This window comes from Telmatherina bonti (assembly GCF_933228915.1).
Source record: "Telmatherina bonti genome assembly, chromosome: 7".
Lineage (NCBI taxonomy): Eukaryota > Metazoa > Chordata > Actinopteri > Atheriniformes > Telmatherinidae > Telmatherina > Telmatherina bonti.
The window spans coordinates 38,747,643-38,771,435 of NC_136625.1; the positions used below are offsets into that span (position 1 = coordinate 38,747,643).

Below are 23,793 nucleotides of genomic sequence, written 5' to 3' on the forward strand. Positions count from 1 at the left end.
AACAGGGTGGGACACTGGGACAGGGAGGGACACTGGGACAGGGGGGACTTTGGAACAGGGTGGGACACTGGGACAGGGAGGGACACTGGGACAGGGAAGGACACTGGGACAGGGAGAGAGGGACACTGTGACAGGAGGGACACTGGGACAGGGAGGGACACTGGGACAGGAGGGACACTGAGACAGGTAGAGACACTGGGACAGGAGTGACACTGGGACAGAAGGGACACTGGGACAGGGAGGGACACTGAGACAGGTAGAGACACTGGGACAGGAGTGACACTGGGACAGAAGGGACACTGGGACAGGGAGGGACACTGAGACAGGTAGAGACACTGGGACAGGAAGGATACTGGGACAGGGAGAGAGGGACACTGGGACAGGGAGAGAGGGACACTTGGACAGGTGGGACACTGGGACAGGGTGGGACAGTGGGACAGGAGGGACACTGGGACAGAAGGGACACTGGGACAGGGAGGGACACTGGGACAGGAGGGACACTAGGGCAGGGAGAGACACTAGGACAGGGTTGGACACTGGGACAGGGTGGGACACCTGGACAGGGAGAGAGGGACACTGGGACAGGAGGGACATTTGGAAAGGGTGGGACACTGGGACAGGGGGGACATTGGAACAGGGTGGGACACTGGGACAGGGAGGGACACTGGGACAGGGGGGACATTGGAACAGGGTGGGACACTGGGACAGGGAGGGACACTGGGACAGGGTGAGACACTGGGACAGGGAAGGACACTGGGACAGGGAGAGAGGGACACTGTGACAGGAGGGACACTGGGAAAGGAGGGACATTGGGACAGGAAGGACACTGGGACAGGAGGGACACTGGGAAAGGGAGAAAAACTGGGACAGGAGGTACACTGGGAAAGAATGGACACTGGGACAGGAGGGACATTGGGACAGGGTGGGACACTGGGACAGAAGGGACACTGGGACAGGGAGGGACACTGGGACAGGGAGGGACACTGGGACAGGAGGGACATTGGGACAGGGTGGGACACTGGGACAGGAGGGACACTGGGACAGAAGGGACACTGGGACAGGGTGGGACACTGGGACAGGGAGGGACACTGGGACAGGAGGGACATTGGGACAGGGTGGGACACTGGGAAAGGGAGAGACATTGGGACAGGAGGGCCACTGGGACAGGGAGAGAGGGACACTGGGACAGGAGGGACATTTGGAAAGGGTGGGACACTGGGACAGGGGGGACATTGGAACAGGGTGGGACACTGGGACAGGGAGGGACACTGGGACAGGGGGGACATTGGAACAGGGTGGGACACTGGGACAGGGAGGGACACTGGGACAGGGTGAGACACTGGGACAGGGAAGGACACTGGGACAGGGAGAGAGGGACACTGTAACAGGAGGGACACTGGGACAGGGAGGGACACTGGGACAGGAGGGACACTGAGACAGGTAGAGACACTGGGACAGGAGTGACACTGGGACAGAAGGGACACTGGGACAGGGAGGGACACTGAGACAGGTAGAGACACTGGGACAGGAGTGACACTGGGACAGAAGGGACACTGGGACAGGGAGGGACACTGAGACAGGTAGAGACACTGGGACAGGAAGGATACTGGGACAGGGAGAGAGGGACACTGGGACAGGGAGAGAGGGACACTGGGACAGATTGGGACACTGGGACAGGGTGGGACACTGGGACAGGGTTGGAGACTGGGACAGGGAGGGAGGGACACTGGGACAGGAGGGACACTGGGACAGGAAGGACACTGGGACAGGGAGAGAGGGACACTGGGACAGGAGGGACACTGGGACAGGGAGGGACACTGGGACAGGGAGGGAGGGACACTGGGACAGATTGGGACACTGGGACAGGGTGGGACACTGGGACAGGAAGGACACTGGGACAGGAGGGACACTGGGACAGGAAGGACACTGGGACAGGGAGAGAGGGACACTGGGACAGGAGGGACACTGGGACAGGGAGGGACACTGGGACAGGGAGAGAGGGACACTGGGACAGGAGGGACACTGGGACAGGGAGGGACACTGGGAAAGGAGGGACACAAGGGCAGTGAGGGACACTGGGACAGGGAGGGAGGGACACTGGGACAGGAGGGACACTGGGACAGGGAGGGACACTGGGACAGATTGGGACACTGGGACAGGGTGGGACACTGGGACAGGAAGGACACTGGGACAGGAGGGACACTGGGACAGAAGGGACACTGGGACAGAAGGGACACTGGGACAGGAGGGACACTGGGACAGAAGGGACACTGGGACAGGGAGGGACACTGGGACAGGACGGACACTGGGACAGGGAGGGAGGGACACTGGGACAGGAGGGACACTGGGACAGGGAGGGACACTGGGACAGGGAGGGAGGGACACTGGGACAGGAGGGACACTGGGACAGGGAGGGACACTGGGACAGGGAGGGAGGGACACTGGGACAGAAGGGACACTGGGACAGGAGGGACACTGGGACAGGAAGGACACTGGGACAGAAGGGACACTGGGACAGAAGGGACACTGGGACAGGAGGGACACTGGGACAGAAGGGACACTGGGACAGGAGGGACACTGGGACAGAAGGGACACTGGGACAGGAGGGACACTGGATCTGAGCTGAGACAAAATGACTTTAATTTAACGTGACATTTACTAGATGTTGGTTAGCTCTGTGGTGGATTCCTCCTTCTTTGTCTGGTTGTGTCTGAATGTTTGTGAATTCTCAGAACTGTGAACTTTCTGACTTAAAGCTCGGCCAATAAATTAGCTACAGACACGTGATAGCTTTTTACAGAAACTTCAGACTCCAGGTTTTTATTATTTTAAATAAATAAATTACAAAAAAAACACACAAGACGTGTTACCCTGGTTGACTCGCGGGTCAAGTTTTTCTGTCACATATGTATAAATCCATCATTCCTGTCCAAACCTGTGGCTGAACATGCTGAGTATGCACGTGAAGGCTTTCTTTGGCCTGATATGTGCTGACAACAGGGACTTTTCTAGACCCAGTCGGACCCGACCTGCAGGAAACATGCGGGACCTGAGGGTCGCGGGTCGGCCTGCACCCCCAGCTGGCATCATGAACGATGTGACCTCCGACCTCAGACACTGATGAGGGCGAAGTGGAGACAACAGGTTCATTTAAACCGATCACAAACTGAAGAGGCAGGAAACTTTTCTTGGATTGGATCATCATTAGTATAAAGCTGATTGTCATTTATTTTTATTTTTCTGATTAGACAGTTATTGTGCTTCTTTTTGTTTGTTTGCTTTTCTGTTTCCTTCTGGCTGTTTTTGAGTTAATTAGACATTTTGTTGTTTAAGCAGCGCCGCTAACAACATTTTGTTTGCATGAAAGGAAAATCATTTTGATCATTTCATGCTTCATCTTCTATTGAGACAATAAATCTCTATTGGTCCATCATTCAGCATCTTGCCACAGTTCAGAGTTGGGTCGTAACACAGTGGTTGTGAAAAAGAGACACATCTTTCCTCAGAAAGCTTGAACACACCATCAGCATCGTGTCATTCTTTTGTTCCGTTGCTAACGATTATGAACATTATCTGTGGAGTTACAAGCTGTAATAACAAAAGTATCTCTCCATAATAAAGACTAATAAAGTTCTGGACAGGGTGGGACACTGGGACATAATCTAATATCTTGTTCATTATTCATGTAGTTTTTATAGGATTTGTATCCGTATCATCTGTTTTATGTCTTGTCTCCATTTACTGTGGCCAGTTTACCTGTCCAGATGCTAATTAGCTCTTAGCTGACTCTAGTGTGATTATCTAACTGCAAACTGTCCGTGTCAGATAAACAAAGGGGAGAAAAACAGAGAATAGACAGACAACTCATGGCCACATAAACCAGCAGAAGTGGCGGACTGGTTTTGGGGGTGATGTGCCCTCCGGTCCAGCAGGGGGCGGAAACGCGCCTTTAGACGGATTATTTTCCGTTCAGAGAAGAAGAAGAAGAAAGTGAAACCAAATAAAAAGATGTTTCTTTCATCTTCTCGATGTTTTTAGTAGAATTGTTGAATTTCTCTGAAACTTCCGGTTGTCATGGAGGAAACTTTCATCCGGTGGAAGAAACAGAGTCTGAAGAAGCTGGACCAGAGCAAGAAAGGCAGCGTGGATGAAGACATCGGACATGTTGTGTCTCTGCTCAACAGCCAGGACGAGTTCTTCACCACGAGCTCCTGTTCCGGCAGGATCCTCCTGCTGGACGGGGTGAGACAGTCTGTCCTCCCCCCCCGTCCTCCTGCTGGACGGGGTGAGACAGTCTGTCCTCCCCCCCCCGTCCTCCTGCTGGACGGGGTGAGACAGTCTGTCCTCCCCCCCCCGTCCTCCTGCTGGACGGGGTGAGACAGTCTGTCCTCCCCCCCCCCCGTCCTCCTGCTGGACGGGGTGAGACAGTCTGTCCTCCCCCCCCCCCGTCCTCCTGCTGGACGGGGTGAGACAGTCTGTCCTCCCCCCCCGTCCTCATGCTGGACGGGGTGAGACAGTCTGTCCTCCCCCCCCCCCCCGTCCTCATGCTGGACGGGGTGAGACAGTCTGTCCCCCCCCGTCCTCCTGCTGGACGGGGTGAGACAGTCTGTCCTCCCCCCCCCCGTCCTCCTGCTGGACGGGGTGAGACAGTCTGTCCTCCCCCCCCGTCCTCATGCTGGACGGGGTGAGACAGTCTGTCCTCCCCCCCCCCCCCCCGTCCTCATGCTGGACGGGGTGAGACAGTCTGTCCTCCCCCCCCCCCGTCCTCCTGCTGGACGGGGTGAGACAGTCTGTCCTCCCCCCCCGTCCTCATGCTGGACGGGGTGAGACAGTCTTTCCTCCCCCCCCCCCCCGTCCTCATGCTGGACGGGGTGAGACAGTCTGTCCTCCCCCCCCCCCCGTCCTCATGCTGGACGGGGTGAGACAGTCTTCCAGCACACTGAACTGTCCTTACGGATGTCTGTCCTCTTTTCCAGCCTCCAGGAAGCAGCGATGTCCAGAAGCAGAACTGTCTCTGGCTCTTCGTCTCACACCGTGTCTGCAGCTGTGAGGACCTGGTGAGTTCCTGTCCTCACAGATAAACTAGACCAGGACTGAACGTCCTCTCTGTTCACTGCTGTGTCTGTGTCCAGATGTCCGGTCTGTCCCGGTCCAGCAGAGACGCTGTCCTGAAGTTTGAGCCGTTTGTGCTTCATGTTCAGTGTCGGAGGCTGGAGGACGCACAGCTGATGGTGAGGCAAGGACATCTGTCTTCCGGCTAACGGAGACATTCTGTCCTCAGTGGCAACGTGGTCTGATCCGAAACCTGTTCATCGCCGCAGATCGGTCGGTTCTGATCGGTCGGTCCTGATCGGTCGGTTCTGGTCGGTTCTGATCGGTCGGTCCTGATCGGTCGGTCCTGATTGGTCGGTCCTGATTGGTCGGTTCTGATTGGTCGGTTCTGATCGGTCGGTTCTGGTCGGTTCTGGTCGGTTATGATTGGTCTGTTCTGGTCGGTTATGATTGGTCGGTTCTGATCGGTCGGTTCTGATCGGTCGGTTCTGGTCGGTTATGATTGGTCTGTTCTGATCGGTCGGTTCTGGTCGGTTCTGATCGGTCGGTTCTGATCGGTCGGTTCTGATCGGTCGGTTCTGATTGGTTGGTTCTGATTGGTTGGTTCTGATTGGTCGGTTCTGATCGGTCGGTCCTGATCGGTCGGTCCTGATTGGTCGGTCCTGATTGGTCGGTCCTGATTGGTCGGTTCTGATCGGTCGGTTATGATTGGTCGGTTCTGATCGGTCGGTTCTGGTCGGTTCTGATCGGTCGGTTCTGGTCGGTTCTGATTGGTCGGTTCTGGTCGGTCGGTTCTGATCGGTCAGTTCTGATCGGTGGGTTCTGATTGGTCCGGACTGGTTTGTGGTTCTGAATGAAGCTTTAAAATTCTGCTCTGAAAATCCAGAGAAATAAAGTTTCCTTTCCAACCAGTTTGCTGACTGGGATTGATCCCAGTCCTGGTTCCGGCTCTGCAGACTGCTTGGCGTTAAACCGGCTCGTTTTTCAGGTTTCATGTTTTAGATTTTTTATCTCATTGCGGCGACGTGTCCCGTCTTCTGTCCTGCAGCACAACGTGGCCGTCGGCTCGGGCTTCAGGAACTCTGGGATCTCTGTGGGGAAGACGGGAAAGATCGTTACGGTACGCTGAAGACATGCCGCTCACGTTCCCCTGCAGGGAGACGTCAGGCCTGGTGTCCACGCCAACTGGGACGTGGTCCTCCTCCAGGGACCAGACGTCCCGGTCCGGTCCGACTCTTCGTTCCAGACCGGCAGAGTCGGACCAGACGTCCCGGTCTCTGTCTCCAGCAGACAAGTGAAGAACTGGTCTTCATATGTCTCTCTGAGATGTTCTGTGGACAGACCTGATCCTGTAAATCGCCATGCTTTGCTTTGGTCTCTGAAGACCTGTCTCCTGCCCACCAGGCGGTCCGCAGCACCCACGGTCTGGAGGTTCCTCTGAGCCATGATGGGAAGCTCCTCGTTGGACAGGATTACGTCCACTTCCTGACAGAAGCAGCCAATCAGAAGATGGAGGAGAACCTGAGGCGCATCCACCGGTCAGTCTACGGTTGGACACATAAAACTGTTGGTGTCCCGTCCTGATCCTCTGTCCTTTCCAGGTTTTACCAGAATCTTCAAGCAGCCTTGTCCTCAGAAAAACCCCGCCCCCTTTCACCGGAGACCAGGAATGAGACCAGTGTGTATAAACGGAGGAGGAGGAGACGGCGGGAGCCTGGCCGTTACCATGGTGACGGGGACGGCAGCCTGTGGGAACTGGAGGACTGTCTGCATCTGTTGACATGAACCAGGTTGTGGGTTTGTGGACGGTAGAGGTCCTGTTGTTGGACAGATTCAGATCTGAGCCGTCTGCAGGACTGGGCTCGGTCTGAGCGTAAACCGGTTTGATCCGGATCTCTGTCCTCAGAGACGACGAGGACAGCAGCGGACAGAGGGACAAACAGTAAAAACATAAGTCTGTCATTAGTTTATTAATAAACACGTTCAATAAATAAATTGATCAGTAACCAAAATGTGTCGTTGATTTATTGAAACTAGAAATAAGGACGTTAATAATTCATTTAAATTGTGTTCTGGTCCCCTGGTGTCTGATCGTCCCCGGCCTGGGGGTCTCTCAGGCTCCCTGGGACCCAACGGGGCCGGTGGCCACTGTCCCTGAGCCGCTGTGGCCGCGGGGCGCTCTGGATGGTGATGATGACTGTCTTCAGTCCTGGGCTCGTCATGACGACGGCTGTAAGTGCTTGTCTCCAGGCGGCTCAGTGAGGTGGAAGAAATCCGGCTGCTTTCTGAAGTCTGAATGAGGTCAGAGGAGCGTGAAGTCCTGGTTTCCAGTCTGACAGAGAGACGAAGGACGCAGGCGGCTCTGGTCTGGACGCGTTCCGCCACCATGCTCTACTTCCAGGTGATGATCCTGACAGCAGCTTTGATGCTCGTCTACTACTGCGAGTTCACAGACGTTTTCAGTCCGACCCTGCAGGGCTTCGTCTGCAGGGACCCAGCTCTGAGCAAACCGGATCCCGGACCTGAACAGGACAGCCGGGTCCAGCCGGTAATCCTCTGCTCGGTGGTGTGCGGTCTGCCGGTGGTGTTGGTAAGTCAGCAGAGCTTCTGCTTGTCCTTTGTGGTGATGTGGACATGGATGTTTCCGACATTTGGACAGTTAATCAGCGACCATTTGTTCACACCAATTATTCCCTTGAAGTAACAGAATAAAAGCTTGGAGAAGTCCTACTTTGTGACTGACAGCGTCAAAAGTTTTTTTCAGATTCAGAAATATTAACTAAAGACCTCTTTCTATCGATATATTAGTTATTTATCTGGAGGAAGTGCCACAATTAAATACATAGATAAAGCTGCGTAATTAATTAAATGTGTCATTGATTTATTATAATACAGGAAAAAAACATCAAATAACTAACAACTTAAACATGGTGCTAGTTTATTAAAACTGGAAATAAAAGCATGAATCCATCATGTCTTTTCTTTTTGTTTGCAGATTTCAGGTGTGGAGCTCGTTATCTTCCTCCTTCATTCCAGCTCGAACAGCCTCTACGACCACGAGAAGATGGTTTTGATGGGGGATTGTTGCTACGTGAACCCCATGGTGCGAAGAACCTCTTGTTTTCTTGGTAATTATATGTTGCCATTTATTTTTCACTTTACCAAACGCCTGCAAACTGTTTGTCAGCTGACACAGTGGGAATGACACAGTTTACAGATACAGTCCAGTTTAGTGCAGTTTAATCCAGTTCAGTTCATATCTGTTTAATTCAGTTTAGTTCATTCCAGTTCAGTCCAGTTTATTCTTGGTTCCAGTTCAGTTCGGTCTGTTTCAGTCCAATTCAATCCATTTTAATTCAGTTCACTTAAGCTTAATCCAGTTCAATCCACTTTAATCCAGTTTAGACCAGTTTGCTCAAGTTAACCAAAGTCCAATATAACTTACCCATTACTTAAACAGTAGAATCCAGTTTAAAAAGAAAAATAAAGGACCTAGTCAAGGAAAACCTTGTTCAGGACCAGAACCAGGAAGGAAAACCTCCGTCGGGACCAGAACCAGGAAGGAAAACCTTGTTCAGGACCAGAACCAGGAAGGAAAACCTCCGTCGGGACCAGAACCAGGAAGGAAAACCTTGTTCAGGACCAGAACCAGGAAGGAAAACCTCCGTCGGGACCAGAACCAGGAAGGAAAACCTCAGTCGGGACCAGAACCAGGAAGGAAAACCTTGTTCAGGACCAGAACCAGGAAGGAAAACCTCCGTCGGGACCAGAACCAGGAAGGAAAACCTCCGTCGGGACCAGAACCAGGAAGGAAAACCTCCGTCGGGACCAGAACCATGAAGGAAAACCTCCGTCGGGACCAGAACCAGGAAGGAAAACCTCCGTTGGGACCAGAACCAGGAAGGAAAACCTCCATCAGGACCAGAACCAAGAAGGAAAACCTCCATCAGGACCAGAACCAGGAAGGAAAACCTCCGTTGGGACCAGAACCAGGAAGGAAAACCTCCATCAGGACCAGAACCAGGAAGGGAAACCTCCATCAGGACCAGAACCAGGAAGGAAAACCTCCGTTGGGACCAGAACCAGGAAGGAAAACCTCCATCAGGACCCGAACCAGGAAGGAAAACCTCCATCAGGACCAGAACCATGAAGGAAAACCTCCATCGGTACCAGAACCATGAAGGAAAACCTCCGTCGGGACCAGAACCAGGAAGGAAAACCTCCGTTGGGACCAGAACCAGGAAGGAAAACCTCCATCAGGACCAGAACCAGGAAGGAAAACCTCCATCAGGACCAGAACCAGGAAGGAAAACCTCCATCAGGACCAGAACCAGGAAGGAAAACCTCCTTTGGGACCAGAACCAGGAAGGAAAACCTCCATCAGGACCAGAACCAGGAAGGAAAACCTCCATCAGGACCAGAACCAGGAAGGAAAACCTCCGTTGGGACCAGAACCAGGAAGGAAAACCTCCATCAGGACCAGAACCAGGAAGGAAAACCTCCATCAGGACCAGAACCATGAAGGAAAACCTCCATCGGGACCAGAACCATGAAGGAAAACCTCCATCGGGACCAGAACCATGAAGGAAAACCTCCGTCGGGACCAGAAGCAGGAAGGAAAACCTCTGTCTACACAGTTATTTAGCAGACGCTTTTCTCCGAAGCAGCTTACATCTGAGAGTGAGAGCAACACAAGCAAGAAATCAAACAATAGAGGACATGTTAGATGATTGCAACGGTTGTAAGTAAAGTTTTTGTTCCATTCCCTCATTGCAGTAGTCCCTTTGTTAAAATATGAGGAACAATTGATCTCACATCATCGTCATGGGTGCAGAACCAAGACAGAAAGGAAACACTCCCAAGTCTTTTTTAGTTTTCCATATCCAGTATTTTTCTTTAAGCGGAACCAAACTTTGCTTTTGTAAAACCGTGTTCTGTCTGGCTAAACGATCTACAGGCAGACATTGTGTTCTTGAAGGAGATTCATATGACAAATACTTCAGTGGATGTTCTCCCCAAATCACAGTTTCCTCATGTTTACTCTGCCTGCTATGAATCCAGACAGAGAGGGGTCGCCATTTTGATAAATAGAAACATAACATGCATAGAAACCAACATAACCACAGATCCAGAAGGAAGATTTATTGACATTGACATTATCTATTCAAAATATGAATTTACCCTTAGCTAACTTATATGGCCCAAATGTTGATGATCCCAGCTTGTTTGATTCTTTTTTCACATCACTTTCAGGAAACTCAGATAGCACGCTGGTCATATGAGGAGATTTTAACTTAGTTCTGGGTCCAGCTGACAGGCTTAGTAATATAGGAAACTATAGAAACTCTACAAACACTTTTAAACAATATATTGAGAAACTTGGTCTTTGGTCTATATTTTCACCCTAATATCAAAGAGTACACTCTTTTTTTCCCCCTCAGTTTACCATTCATATTCCAGGATAAATGATGTCCTGGTTAGCAGCTCGTTGGTGTGTGAGATTCTAGAATTCCAGACCCACCCCGTTACAGTCAGCGATCACGCACCAGTTTCCTTCATTCAGGGGAACACCAGAACCACACCACCTGCTAAAAGCACTGCCAAAAGGCCCTGACTTTATCAGCTATTTCACAAAACAATGGGCTTTATATCTAAAAAACAATGATAAACCAGGAACTTCAGCATGTGTTCTGTGGGAAGCAGGTAAAGCGGTAAGGTGAGGTAAAATGATCTCTTTTGTATCACATAAAAAAAGAAGAAAAACTCTAAAATATCAGAACTGGAATTAGGAATTAAATCATTAGGGAACGTTTATAGTGCATCACCAAGTGAACAAATGACAAACCAAATAAGGAAGGCTCAACTTGAATGAAATAAAATCATGAATAAGAGAAGGGAGTTTCTGGTGCAAAGATTTCTCTTGGAGAGGTTTGAACACAGTAAGAAATCTGGAAAATTCTTCACCAATCAACTAAAAACAAAAAAAAAGAAAGATCTACTATCCAGCAGGTAATATCATCCATGACCCAGACACAATAAATAGCATTTTTAGAGGTGGGGGGGGTTGGTAGCAGGGAGGGGGGAGTTGGGAGGGAGTTGGGGAGTTGGTCGGGGGGGGGGGGGGGGCTTTGGATGTGTCCTCGTCCTCTGGCTCTCGGTGTGTCCCAGGCTTCTGCGCCTGGTTGCCGTCGTACTGTGCTACTCTGTTCCCCTCCCCCGTCGTGCCTGGGGGGCAAGCACAAACAAAAACAGTTACAGAGAAGCTGAAGGAAGATGACTGGTAGTTTGTGGTGAGCAATGGCCGACTGATGTTACCTCTGGGTGAACAAACTATCCGGGGACGGCTGGAGGACCAAGCAGGCCTAAATACTGATGCTGATTGCAGATGAAGGGATCATGAAGACCCTCAGCAACAGGAGCAACACTAACAGCAGTTTATATAAGAACATATATGTTTATACACCATTTATGTAATTTAATCTAATCATCCTAGCTGGTGGGCGGGGCTAAAGGTGGCATTCTTCTTCTTCAGTTTTATTCTTCATTCACAGTAATTAACAGGTGAAGCCAACCATATAATTACAGGACAATATAGATGAATACATATAGATAAATGCAGATTAATATAGAAAAATGCAGACAAATATAAAAAATTACAGATAAATACAGATGAATAAAGATAAATATAGATAATACAGATAAATACAGATGAATAAAGATAAATATAGATAATACAGATGACTAAAGTCTCTGAATACAGCCTCTGGATATTTTTCTACTGGATCTTTCATCTGGGATGGATTTATAATGTCTTGCAGTGCAAAGCAACCAATGAAATGTCACTATTTGTTGAGCTGCAGTGATAGATTAAATTAATTCATGACAAATGATTGATTATACAAATTACTATTTGTTTAAAAATCAATGTGATTTACATAATTAATCATAACTTTTATAAATGACAAAGAAGATTATTTTTTATTCATTACAGTTTTTTCATTTTCTAATATGAAATTAAATTAATGAAAAATACTTCAAATATTGATGAATTATTTACAAATTTATTTATTTATTTAATGTGTCTATTTCTTATTTTGATAAAAATGACAAATTTTAATAAACCCCATGATGTCCCAGTATTTTTGGTAATGTCATGTTGACTGGATTTTTTCACCTGAAGTCTGAGTTAATGTAAATTGTCTAACGTGTGTGTGTGTGTGTGTGTGTGTGTGTGTGTGTGTGTGTGTGTGTAGGTGTCTATGTCTTCGGCCTGTTCACAACAGATATTTTTGTCAATGCTGGTCAACTGGTCACAGGAAGTCTTTCTCCGTACTTCCTGTCCGTTTGTCAGCCTAACTACACCGCCCTCGGCTGCCAGGACACCGTGCGCTTTGTCAGCCAATCAGATGCCTGCACCGGCAACCCCGATGACATCACCAGAGCCAGGAAGACGTTTCCATGCAAGGAGGCTGCAGTCAGTGTGTATGTGGCCGTTTACCTGGCGGTGAGGAGACCCTCTCATGCAGAATCCACTCATTTATCAGAAAAGTCTTTCTGAAGAGTGAAGGATGCAAACTTGTCTTTCAGATGTACGTCATGTCCTGTGCCGGCTCCCGTGGGGGTCTCCTGCCGGGCCCGCTTCTCAGTCTCTCATTGGTCAGTCTGGCTACTCTAACAGGAATCAACCGAGTCGCTGAATACCGTAACTACTGGAGTGACGTGATAGCAGGACAGCTCATTGGGGCGGCTGTCGCCGTCTTTCTGGTCAGTAGTCCTCCACCGTCTCCAGTAGCAGGTCACCTGAATCCAGCCCTGGCATGTAAATACTGACAGAAACATGCACAAGTGTTTTTGTCTGGTCTGATCGGATCATGGAGTGAGGTCAGTTGTCTTACAAACGCAGGTCTTGGTCTGTTTTAAGCAGACCAAATACAGGAAGTGGACTACAGGACAAAATGCTTTGTGGGTTCAGCGCACGGCATCGTGGGTTAACACAACCAGAACACATGCGTGTGATGAAGAGATGGGTAAAAGATGTCGCGCTCAAAAGTTCTGATCAACCAGACCTCTAAGACCTGATTCATATTGTCTGGTTGAGAGATCCGCTTCAGCACCAGATGTGGGCCGCATCAGCGCCAGATGTGGGCCGCATCAGCGCCAGATGTGGGCCGCATCAGCGCCAGATGTGGGCCGCGTCAGTGCCAGATGTGGGCCGCATCAGCGCCAGATGTGGGCCGCATCAGCGCCAGATGTGGGCCGCATCAGCGCCAGATGTGGTCCGCATCAGCGCCAGATGTGGGCCGCATCAGCGCCAGATGTGGGCCGCATCAGCGCCAGATGTGGGCCGCGTCAGCGCCAGATGTGGTCCGCATCAGCGCCAGATGTGGGCCGCGTCAGCGCCAGATGTGGGCCGCGTCAGCGCCAGATGTGGTCCGCGTCAGCGCCAGATGTGGGCCGCATCAGCGCCAGATGTGGTCCGCATCAGCGCCAGATGTGGTCCGCATCAGCGCCAGATGTGGTCCGCATCAGCGCCAGATGTGGGCCGCATCAGCGCCAGATGTGGGCCGCATCAGCGCCAGATGTGGTCCGCGTCAGCGCCAGATGTGGGCCGCGTCAGCGCCAGATGTGGGCCGCGTCAGCGCCAGATGTGGGCCTCGTCAGCGCCAGATGTGGGCCGCATCAGCGCCAGATGTGGGCCGCATCAGCGCCAGATGTGGGCCGCATCAGCGCCAGATGTGGGCCGCATCAGCGCCAGATGTGGGCCGCATCAGCGCCAGATGTGGGCCGCGTCAGCGCCAGATGTGGGCCGCATCTGGAATGTTCTCTTGAACTTAAAACATTTTTTCTCATCCTGGGAATGAGAAAGTTGTTGCAGCTCTTCCTCAGAAAACAATCCAGAAATGTTTTATTTCACTAATTTCTCACATTTTAAAGAATCTTAAATCTCTTATAAATGAATAATTTTTTCCATCATATCCAGCCTAACGTCGCCAAAAGTACTCCAGCAGTAATGGAAAACTCTGTAATGGACTGAATGCCTGCAGGTTCCACACTTACACAACACGGCTGCTTGTTGGACCATGTAAACCCTTGTGGCCATTCACCACGGCGTGCTGGGTCACACAAACAGCCTTTTATGGTGGCTCAGTACATGATGTCACTCCAAGCGCGGACTATTAAGGAAACATTTTGAATGACTAAACCATCATGTCTGACTGTCTTCTTTGTCTCCTCAGGTCGTCTTTGTGGTCCACCATTTCAGAATGAGACATGGGATTCTTGCTGTGAGCCCCTCCGATGCCGGCACAGCGAACACGGACGAGGCTTCTGCTCAGATGAATCCCAGCATGGAGGCCAGTAATAACTGTGTCAAGTCTGAGGTGAAGAATCCACTCTTTCAAACAACAGAATAAAACTTATGACTTTATTCACTCCGACAGGAACATTCAGCTCTGCGTCCAGCGTCTCCAGCGGCTCTCACTCTTCTCCACTCAGTCACAATTAAGACTTAGCATCCTGTAAAAACACAGCATGTTTCAGCGTCTGTACAACTATGACTTTTTCTATTTAATATTGTTTCTCTTTCTGTTTCAGAGCTCAGGATCCTTCACAGAAGTCACATGACTATGATGGACTTGGCGCCCACGTACGTGGGGCAAGACCAGGGAGGACGCTGATGTAACAAATTCTGGGAAATACATGCATGGATGAGATAAATGTCAGATGTTATGTGTGTACGAATACAAACTGCATGTTGTGCATAAATAAAACATCTGTAAGAGAAGATTCACATGTAAATGTAGAAAAACTTTCAGGTTTAACAATGGAGAGTGAATTTGTGTTTTTTATCCGGCTCTGAGCTAGAAGCTGAGTTTGGTGTGTGTCGACACACCAAACTCTTTGACACAGATGTGTTCTGTTATTAAAGATGGGGAGGAACCGTCTTTCTGAAACATCCTGGTTTGTGTTTCAATCCGCTCATCATCCTGCAGCGAGGGTGTGTGTGTGTGTGTGTGTGTGTGTGTGTGTGTGTGTGTGCGTGTGCGTGTGCGTGTAGATGTCTCTCCGTTTCGTCCCATAGATGTCTCTTCGTCTCATCCTGTATATGTCTCTGTCTCGTCCCGTAGATGTCTCTTCGTCTCGTCCCATAGATGTCTCTTCGTCTCGTCCCATAGATGTCTCTCCGTTTCGTCCCCTAGATGTCTCTTCATCTCGTCCCCTAGATGTCTCTTCGTCTCATCCTGTATATGTCTCTTCGTCTCGTCCCGTAGATGTCTCTTCGTCTCGTCCCCTAGATGTCTCTCCGTTTCGTCCCCTAGATGTCTCTTCGTCTCATCCTGTATATGTCTCTTCGTCTCGTCCCGTAGATGTCTCTTCGTCTCGTCCCCTAGATGTCTCTCCGTTTCGTCCCCTAGATGTCTTTCCGTTTCATCCCCTAGATGTCTCTCCGTTTCGTCCTGTATATGTCTCTGTCTCGTCCCGTAGATGTCTCTTCGTCTTATCCTGTAGATGTCTCTTTCTTCTCGTCCCGTAGATGTCTCTTCGTCTCGTCCCCTAGATGTCTCTTCGTCTCGTCCCATAGATGTCTCTCCGTTTCGTCCCCTAGATGTCTCTTCGTCTCATCCTGTATATGTCTCTGTCTCGTCCCGTAGATGTCTCTTCGTCTCGTCCCGTAGATGTCTCTTCGTCTCGTCCCATAGATGTCTCTTCGTCTCGTCCCATAGATGTCTCTTCGTCTCGTCCCCTAGATGTCTCTCCGTTTCGTCCCCTAGATGTCTCTTCGTCTCATCCTGAATATGTCTCTGTCTCGTCCCGTAGATGTCTCTTCGTCTTATCCTGTAGATGTCTCTTTCTTCTCGTCCCGTAGATGTCTCTTCGTCTCGTCCCCTAGATGTCTCTTCGTCTCGTCCCATAGATGTCTCTTCGTCTCGTCCCATAGATGTCTCTCCGTTTCGTCCCCTAGATGTCTCTTCGTCTCATCCTGTATATGTCTCTGTCTCGTCCCGTAGATGTCTCTTCGTCTCGTCCCCTAGATGTCTCTTCGTCTCGTCCCATAGATGTCTCTCCGTTTCGTCCCCTAGATGTCTCTTCGTCTCATCCTGTATATGTCTCTGTCTCGTCCCGTAGATGTCTCTTCATCTTATCCTGTAGATGTCTCTTTCTTCTTGTCCCGTAGATGTCTCTTCGTCTCATCCCCTAGATGTCTCTTCGTCTCGTCCCATAGATGTCTCTTTGTCTCGTCCCATAGATGTCTCTTCGTCTCGTCCCGTAGATGTCTCTTCATCTTATCCTGTAGATGTCTCTTTCTTCTTGTCCCGTAGATGTCTCTTCGTCTCATCCCCTAGATGTCTCTTCGTCTCATCCCCTAGATGTCTCTTCGTCTCGTCCCATAGATGTCTCTTCGTCTCGTCCCATAGATGTCTCTTCGTCTCGTCCCATAGATGTCTCTTCGTCTCGTCCCATAGATGTCTCTTCGTCTCGTCCCATAGATGTCTCTTCGTCTCGTCCCCTAGATGTCTCTTCGTCTCGTCCCATAGATGTCTCTTCGTCTCGTCCCATAGATGTCTCTTCGTCTCGTCCCATAGATGTCTCTGTCTCGTCCCATAGATGTCTCTTCGTCTCGTCCCATAGATGTCTCTGTCTCGTCCCATAGATGTCTCTTCGTTTCCTCCCATAGATGTCTCTTCGTCTCCTCCCATAGATGTCTCTTCGTCTCGTCCCATAGATGTCTCTCCGTTTCGTCCCCTAGATGTCTCTTCGTCTCGTCCCATAGATGTCTCTGTCTCGTCCCATAGATGTCTCTTCGTCTCGTCCCATAGATGTCTCTTCGTCTCGTCCCCTAGATGTCTCTCCATTTCGTCCCCTAAATGTCTCTCCGTTTCGTCCCCTAGATGTCTTTCCGTTTCATCCCCTAGATGTCTCTCCGTTTCGTCCTGTATATGTCTCTGTCTCGTCCCGTAGATGTCTCTTCGTCTTATCCTGTAGATGTCTCTTTCTTCTCGTCCCGTAGATGTCTCTTCGTCTCGTCCCATAGATGTCTCTCCGTTTCGTCCCCTAGATGTCTCTTCGTCTCATCCTGTATATGTCTCTGTCTCGTCCCCTAGATGTCTCTTCGTCTCGTCCCATAGATGTCTCTCCGTTTCGTCCCATAGATGTCTCTTCGTCTCATCCTGTATATGTCTCTGTCTCGTCCCGTAGATGTCTCTTCGTCTTATCCTGTAGATGTCTCTTTCTACTCGTCCCGTAGATGTCTCTTCGTCTCGTCCCATAGATGTCTCTTCGTCTCGTCCCCTAGATGTCTCGTCGTCTCGTCCCCTAGATGTCTCTTCGTCTCGTCCCATAAATGTCTCTTCGTCTCGTCCCATAGATGTCTCTCCGTTTCGTCCCCTAGATGTCACTCCGTTTCGTCCCCTAGATGTCTCTTCGTCTCATCCTGTAGATGTCTCTTTCTTCTCGTCCCATAGATGTCTCTTCGTCTCGTCCCCTAGATGTCTCTCCGTTTCGTCCCCTAGATGTCTTTCCGTTTCATCCCCTAGATGTCTCTCCGTTTCGTCCTGTATATGTCTCTGTCTCGTCCCGTAGATGTCTCTTCGTCTTATCCTGTAGATGTCTCTTTCTTCTCGTCCCATAGATGTCTCTTCGTCTCGTCCCCTAGATGTCTCTTCGTCTCGTCCCATAGATGTCTCTTCGTCTGGTCCCATAGATGTCTCTCCGTTTCGTCCCCTAGATGTCTCTTCGTCTCATCCTGTATATGTCTCTGTCTCGTCCCGTAGATGTCTCTTCGTCTCGTCCCATAGATGTCTCTCCGTTTCGTCCCCTAGATGTCTCTTCGTCTCATCCTGTATATGTCTCTGTCTCGTCCCGTAGATGTCTCTTCATCTTATCCTGTAGATGTCTCTTTCGTCTCGTCCCGTAGATGTCTCTTCGTCTCATCCCCTAGATGTCTCTTCGTCTCGTCCCATAGATGTCTCTTCGTCTCGTCCCATAGATGTCTCTTCGTCTCGTCCCCTAGATGTCTCTTCGTCTCGTCCCATAGATGTCTCTTCGTCTCGTCCCATAGATGTCTCTCCGTTTCGTCCCTAAGATGTCTCTCCGTTTCGTCCCCTAGATGTCTCTTCGTCTCATCCTGTATATGTCTCTTCATCTTATCCTGTAGATGTCTCTTTCTTCTCGTCCCGTAGATGTCTCTTCGTCTCGTCCCCTAGATGTCTCTTCGTCTCGTCCCTTAGATGTCTCTTCGTCTGGTCCCATAGATGTCTCTCCGTTTCGTCCCCTAGATGTCTCTTCGTCTCATCCTGTATATGTCTCTGTCTCGTCCCGTAGATGTCTCTTCGTCTCGTCCCATAGATGTCTCTTCGTCTCGTCCCATAGATGTCTCTTCGTCTCGTCCCATAGATGTCTCTGTCTCGTCCCATAGATGTCTCTGTCTCGTCCCATAGATGTCTCTTCGTCTCGTCCCATAGATGTCTCTGTCTCGTCCCATAGATGTCTCTGTCTCGTCCCATAGATGTCTCTTCGTTTCCTGCCATAGATGTCTCTTCGTCTCCTCCCATAGATGTCTCTTCGTCTCGTTCCATAGATGTCTCTGTCTCGTCCCATAGATGTCTATCTTCTCGTCCCATAGATGTCTCTCCGTTTCGTCCCCTAGATGTCTCTTCGTTTCGTCCCATAGATGTCTCGTTCTCGTCCCATAGATGTCTCTTCGTCTCGTCCCATAGATGTCTCTTCGTCTCGTCCCCTAGATGTCTCTCCATTTCGTCCCCTAGATGTCTCTCCGTTTCGTCCCCTAGATGTCTTTCCGTTCCATCCCCTAGATGTCTCTCCGTTTCGTCCTGTATATGTCTCTGTCTCATCCCGTAGATGTCTCTTCGTCTTATCCTGTAGATGTCTCTTTCTTCTCGTCCTGTAGATGTCTCTTCGTCTCGTCCCCTAGATGTCTCTTCGTCTCGTCCCATAGATGTCTCTCCGTTTCGTCCCCTAGATGTCTCTTCGTCTCATCCTGTATATGTCTCTGTCTCGTCCCGTAGATGTCTCTTCGTCTCGTCCCGTAGATGTCTCTTTGTCTCGTCCCCTAGATGTCTCTTCGTCTCGTCCCATAGATGTCTCTCCGTTTCGTCCCATAGATGTCTCTTCGTCTCATCCTGTATATGTCTCTGTCTCGTCCCGTAGATGTCTCTTCGTCTTATCCTGTAGATGTCTCTTTCTACTCGTCCCGTAGATGTCTGTTCGTCTCGTCCCCTAGATGTCTCTTCGTCTCGTCCCCTAGATGTCTCTTCGTCTTGTCCCATAGATGTCTCTTCGTCTCGTCCCATAGATGTCTCTTCGTCTCGTCCCCTAGATGTCTCTTCGTCTCCTCCCATAGATGTCTCTTCGTCTCGTCCCATAGATGTCCCTTCGTCTCGTCCCCTAGATGTCTCTCCGTTTCGTCCCCTAGATGTCTTTCCGTTTCGTCCCCTAGATGTCTCTTCGTCTCATCCTGTATATGTCTCTGTCTCGTCCCGTAGATGTCTCTTCGTCTTATCCTGTAGATGTCTCTTTCTTCTCGTACCGTAGATGTCTCTTCGTCTCGTCCCCTAGATGTCTCTTCGTCTCGTCCCATAGATGTCTCTCCGTTTTGTCCCCTAGATGTCTCTTCGTCTCATCCTGTATATGTCTCTGTCTCGTCCCGTAGATGTCTCTTCGTCTCGTCCCCTAGATGTCTCTTCATCTCGTCCCATAGATGTCTCTCCGTTTCGTCCCCTAGATGTCTCTTCGTCTCATCCTGTATATGTCTCTGTCTCGTCCCGTAGATGTCTCTTCATGTTATCCTGTAGATGTCTCTTTCTTCTTGTCCCGTAGATGTCTCTTCGTCTCGTCCCCTAGATGTCTCTTCGTCTCGTCCCATAGATGTCTCTTCGTCTGGTCCCATAGATGTCTCTTCGTCTCGTCCCCTAGATGTCTCTTTGTCTCATCCCATAGATGTGTCTCCGTTTTCGTCCCCTAGATGTCTCTTCGTCTCATCCTGTATATGTCTCTGTCTCGTCCCGTAGATGTCTCTTCGTCTTATCCTGTAGATGTCTCTTTGTCTCGTCCCCTAGATGTCTCTTCGTCTCGTCCCATAGATGTCTCTGTCTCGTCCCATAGATGTCTCTTCGTCTCGTCCCATAGATGTCTCTCCGTTTCGTCCCCTAGATGTCTCTTCGTCTCGTCCCCTAGATGTGTCTTCGTCTCGTCCCATAGATGTCTCTTCGTCTCGTCCCATAGATGTCTCTCCGTTTCGTCCCCTAGATGTCTCTTCGTCTCGTCCCCTAGATGTCTCTTCGTCTCGTCCCATAGATGTCTCTTCGTCTCGTCCCATAGATGTCTCTTCGTCTCGTCCCCTAGATGTCTCTCCATTTCGTCCCCTAGATGTCTCTCCGTTTCGTCCCCTAGATGTCTTTCCGTTTCATCCCCTAGTTGTCTCTCCGTTTCATCCTATATATGTTTCTGTCTCGTCCCGTAGATGTCTCTTCGTCTTATCCTGTAGATGTCTCTTTCTTCTCGTCCCGTAGATGTCTCTTCGTCTCGTCCCCTAGATGTCTCTTCGTCTCGTCCCATAGATGTCTCTCCGTTTCGTCCCATAGATGTCTCTTCGTCTCATCCTGTATATGTCTCTGTCTCGTCCCGTAGATGTCTCTTCGTCTTATCCTGTAGATGTCTCTTTCTACTCGTCCCGTAGATGTCTCTTCGTCTCGTCCCATAGATGTCTGTTCGTCTCGTCCCCTAGATGTCTCTTCGTCTCGTCCCCTAGATATCTCTTCGTCTCGTCCCATAGATGTCTCTTCGTCTCGTCCCATAGATGTCTCTTCGTCTCGTCCCCTAGATGTCTCTGCGTCTCGTCCCATAGATGTCTCTTCGTCTCGTCCCATAGATGTCTCTTCGTCTCGTCCCATAGATGTCTCTTCGTCTCGTCCCCTAGATGTCTCTCCGTTTTGTCCCCTAGATGTCTCTCCGTTTCGTCCCCTAGATGTCTCTTCGTCTCATCCTGTATATGTCTCTGTCTCGTCCCGTAGATGTCTCTTCGTCTCGTCCCCTAGATGTCTCTCCATTTCGTCCCCTAGATGTCTTTCCGTTTCGTCCCCTAGATGTCTTTCCGTTTCATCCCCTAGATGTCTCTCCGTTTCATCCTGTATATGTCTCTGTCTCGTCCCGTAGATGTCTCTTCGTCTTATCCTGTAGATGTCTCTTTCTTCTCGTCCCGTAGATGTCTCTTCGTCTCGTCCCCTAGATGTCTCTTCGTCTCGTCCCATAGATGTCTCTCCGTTTCGTCCCCTAGATGTCTCTTCGTCTCATCCTGTATATGTCTCTGTCTCGTCCCGTAGATGTCTCTTCGTCTCGTCCCGTAGATGTCTCTTTGTCTCGTCCCCTAGATGTCTTTTCGTCTCGTCCCATAGATGTCTCTCCGTTTCGTCCCATAGATGTCTCATCGTCTCATCCTGTATATGTCTCATTCTCGTCCCGTAGATGTCTCTTCGCCTTATCCTGTAGATGTCTCTTTCTACTCGTCCCGTAGATGTCTCTTCGTCTCGTCCCCTAGATGTCTTTCCGTTTCATCCCCTAGATGTCTCTCCGTTTCATCCTGTATATGTCTCTGTCTCGTCCCGTAGATGTCTCTTCGTCTTATCCTGTAGATGTCTCTTTCTTCTCGTCCCGTAGATGTCTCTTCGTCTCGTCCCCTAGATGTCTCTTCGTCTCGTCCCATAGATGTCTCTCCGTTTCGTCCCCTAGAATTCTCTTCGTCTCATCCTGTATATGTCTCTGTCTCGTCCCGTAGATGTCTCTCCGTCTCGTCCCGTAGATGTCTCTTTGTCTCGTCCCCTAGATGTCTCTTCGTCTCGTCCCATAGATGTCTCTCCGTTTCGTCCCATAGATGTCTCTTCGTCTCATCCTGTATATGTCTCTGTCTCGTCCCGTAGATGTCTCTTCGTCTTATCCTGTAGATGTCTCTTTCTACTCGTCCCGTAGATGTCTCTTCGTCTCGTCCCATAGATGTCTGTTCGTCTCGTCCCCTAGATGTCTCTTCGTCTCGTCCCCTAGATGTCTCTTCGTCTCGTCCCCTAGATGTCTCTTCGTCTCGTCCCATAGATGTCTCTTCGTCTCGTCCCCTAGATTTCGTTCCGTTTCATCCCCTAGATGTCTCTCCGTTTCATCCTGTATATGTCTCTGTCTCGTCCCGTAGATGTCTCTTCGTCTTATCCTGTAGATGTCTCTTTCTTCTCGTCCCGTAGATGTCGCTTCGTCTCGTCCCCTAGATGTCTCTTCGTCTCGTCCCATAGATGTCTCTCCGTTTCGTCCCCTAGATGTCTCTTCGTCTCATCCTGTATATGTCTCTGTCTCGTCCTGTAGATGTCTCTCCGTCTCGTCCCGTAGATGTCTCTTTGTCTCGTCCCCTAGATGTCTCTTCGTCTCGTCCCATAGATGTCTCTCCGTTTCGTCCCATAGATGTCTCTTCGTCTCATCCTGTATATGTCTCTGTCTCGTCCCGTAGATGTCTCTTCGTCTTATCCTGTAGATGTCTCTTTCTACTCGTCCCGTAGATGTCTCTTCGTCTCGTCCCATAGATGTCTGTTCGTCTCGTCCCATAGATGTCTCTCCGTTTCGTCCCCTAGAATTCTCTTCGTCTCATCCTGTATATGTCTCTGTCTCGTCCCGTAGATGTCTCTCCGTCTCGTCCCGTAGATGTCTCTTTGTCTCGTCCCCTAGATGTCTCTTCGTCTCGTCCCATAGATGTCTCTCCGTTTCGTCCCATAGATGTCTCTTCGTCTCATCCTGTATATGTCTCTTTCTACTCGTCCCGTAGATGTCTCTTCGTCTCGTCCCATAGATGTCTGTTCGTCTCGTCCCCTAGATGTCTGTTCGTCTCGTCCCCTAGATGTCTCTTCGTCTCGTCCCCTAGATGTCTCTTCGTCTCGTCCCATAGATGTCTCTTCGTCTCGTCCCCTAGATGTCGTTCCGTTTCATCCCCTAGATGTCTCTCCGTTTCATCCTGTATATGTCTCTGTCTCGTCCCGTAGATGTCTCTTCGTCTTATCCTGTAGATGTCTCTTTCTTCTCGTCCCGTAGATGTCTCTTCGTCTCGTCCCCTAGATGTCTCTTCGTCTCGTCCCATAGATGTCTCTCCGTTTCGTCCCCTAGATGTCTCTTCGTCTCATCCTGTATATGTCTCTGTCTCGTCCTGTAGATGTCTCTCCGTCTCGTCCCGTAGATGTCTCTTTGTCTCGTCCCCTAGATGTCTCTTCGTCTCGTCCCATAGATGTCTCTCCGTTTCGTCCCATAGATGTCTCTTCGTCTCATCCTGTATATGTCTCTGTCTCGTCCCGTAGATGTCTCTTCGTCTTATCCTGTAGATGTCTCTTTCTACTCGTCCCGTAGATGTCTCTTCGTCTCGTCCCATAGATGTCTGTTCGTCTCGTCCCCTAGATGTCTGTTCGTCTCGTCCCCTAGATGTCTCTTCGTCTCGTCCCCTAGATGTCTCTTCGTCTCGTCCCATAGATGTCTCTTCGTCTCGTCCCATAGATGTCTCTTCGTCTTATCCTGTAGATGTCTCTTTCTTCTCGTCCCGTAGATGTCTCTTCGTCTCGTCCCCTAGATGTCTCTCCGTTTCGTCCCCTAGATGTCTCTTCGTCTCATCCTGTATATGTCTCTGTCTCGTCCCGTAGATGTCTCTTCGTCTCGTCCCATAGATGTCTGTTCGTCTCGTCCCCTAGATGTCTCTTCGTCTCG

General features: G+C 50.1%; 2 protein-coding genes across 2 annotated transcripts in view; both read left to right on the plus strand.

The window, feature by feature from the left end:
- Nucleotides 1–3,978: 3,978 nt before the first annotated feature.
- On the plus strand, nucleotides 3,979–7,058 carry tyw3 (tRNA-yW synthesizing protein 3 homolog). Its single transcript, XM_079243557.1, has 6 exons — nucleotides 3,979–4,242; nucleotides 4,977–5,057; nucleotides 5,133–5,231; nucleotides 6,101–6,172; nucleotides 6,457–6,590; nucleotides 6,654–7,058. The coding sequence occupies exons 1-6, from the start codon at nucleotides 4,075–4,077 to the stop codon at nucleotides 6,835–6,837; spliced, it is 738 nt and encodes a 245-aa protein (XP_079099683.1). The 5' UTR covers nucleotides 3,979–4,074; the 3' UTR covers nucleotides 6,838–7,058.
- A 380-nt stretch (nucleotides 7,059–7,438) lies between these two features.
- The window catches only part of LOC306758589 (phospholipid phosphatase-related protein type 5-like), a gene marked incomplete at both ends in the record, with an annotated part of 41,827 nt that continues 25,472 nt past the window's right edge, over nucleotides 7,439–23,793 (plus strand). Inside the window, 6 exons of the mRNA XM_079243916.1 lie at nucleotides 7,439–7,642; nucleotides 8,048–8,180; nucleotides 12,306–12,556; nucleotides 12,640–12,816; nucleotides 14,289–14,425; nucleotides 14,647–14,698. Coding sequence (XP_079100042.1) covers nucleotides 7,439–7,642; nucleotides 8,048–8,180; nucleotides 12,306–12,556; nucleotides 12,640–12,816; nucleotides 14,289–14,425; nucleotides 14,647–14,698 — 954 coding nt within the window. The remainder of the gene's footprint in view (nucleotides 7,643–8,047; nucleotides 8,181–12,305; nucleotides 12,557–12,639; nucleotides 12,817–14,288; nucleotides 14,426–14,646; nucleotides 14,699–23,793) is intronic.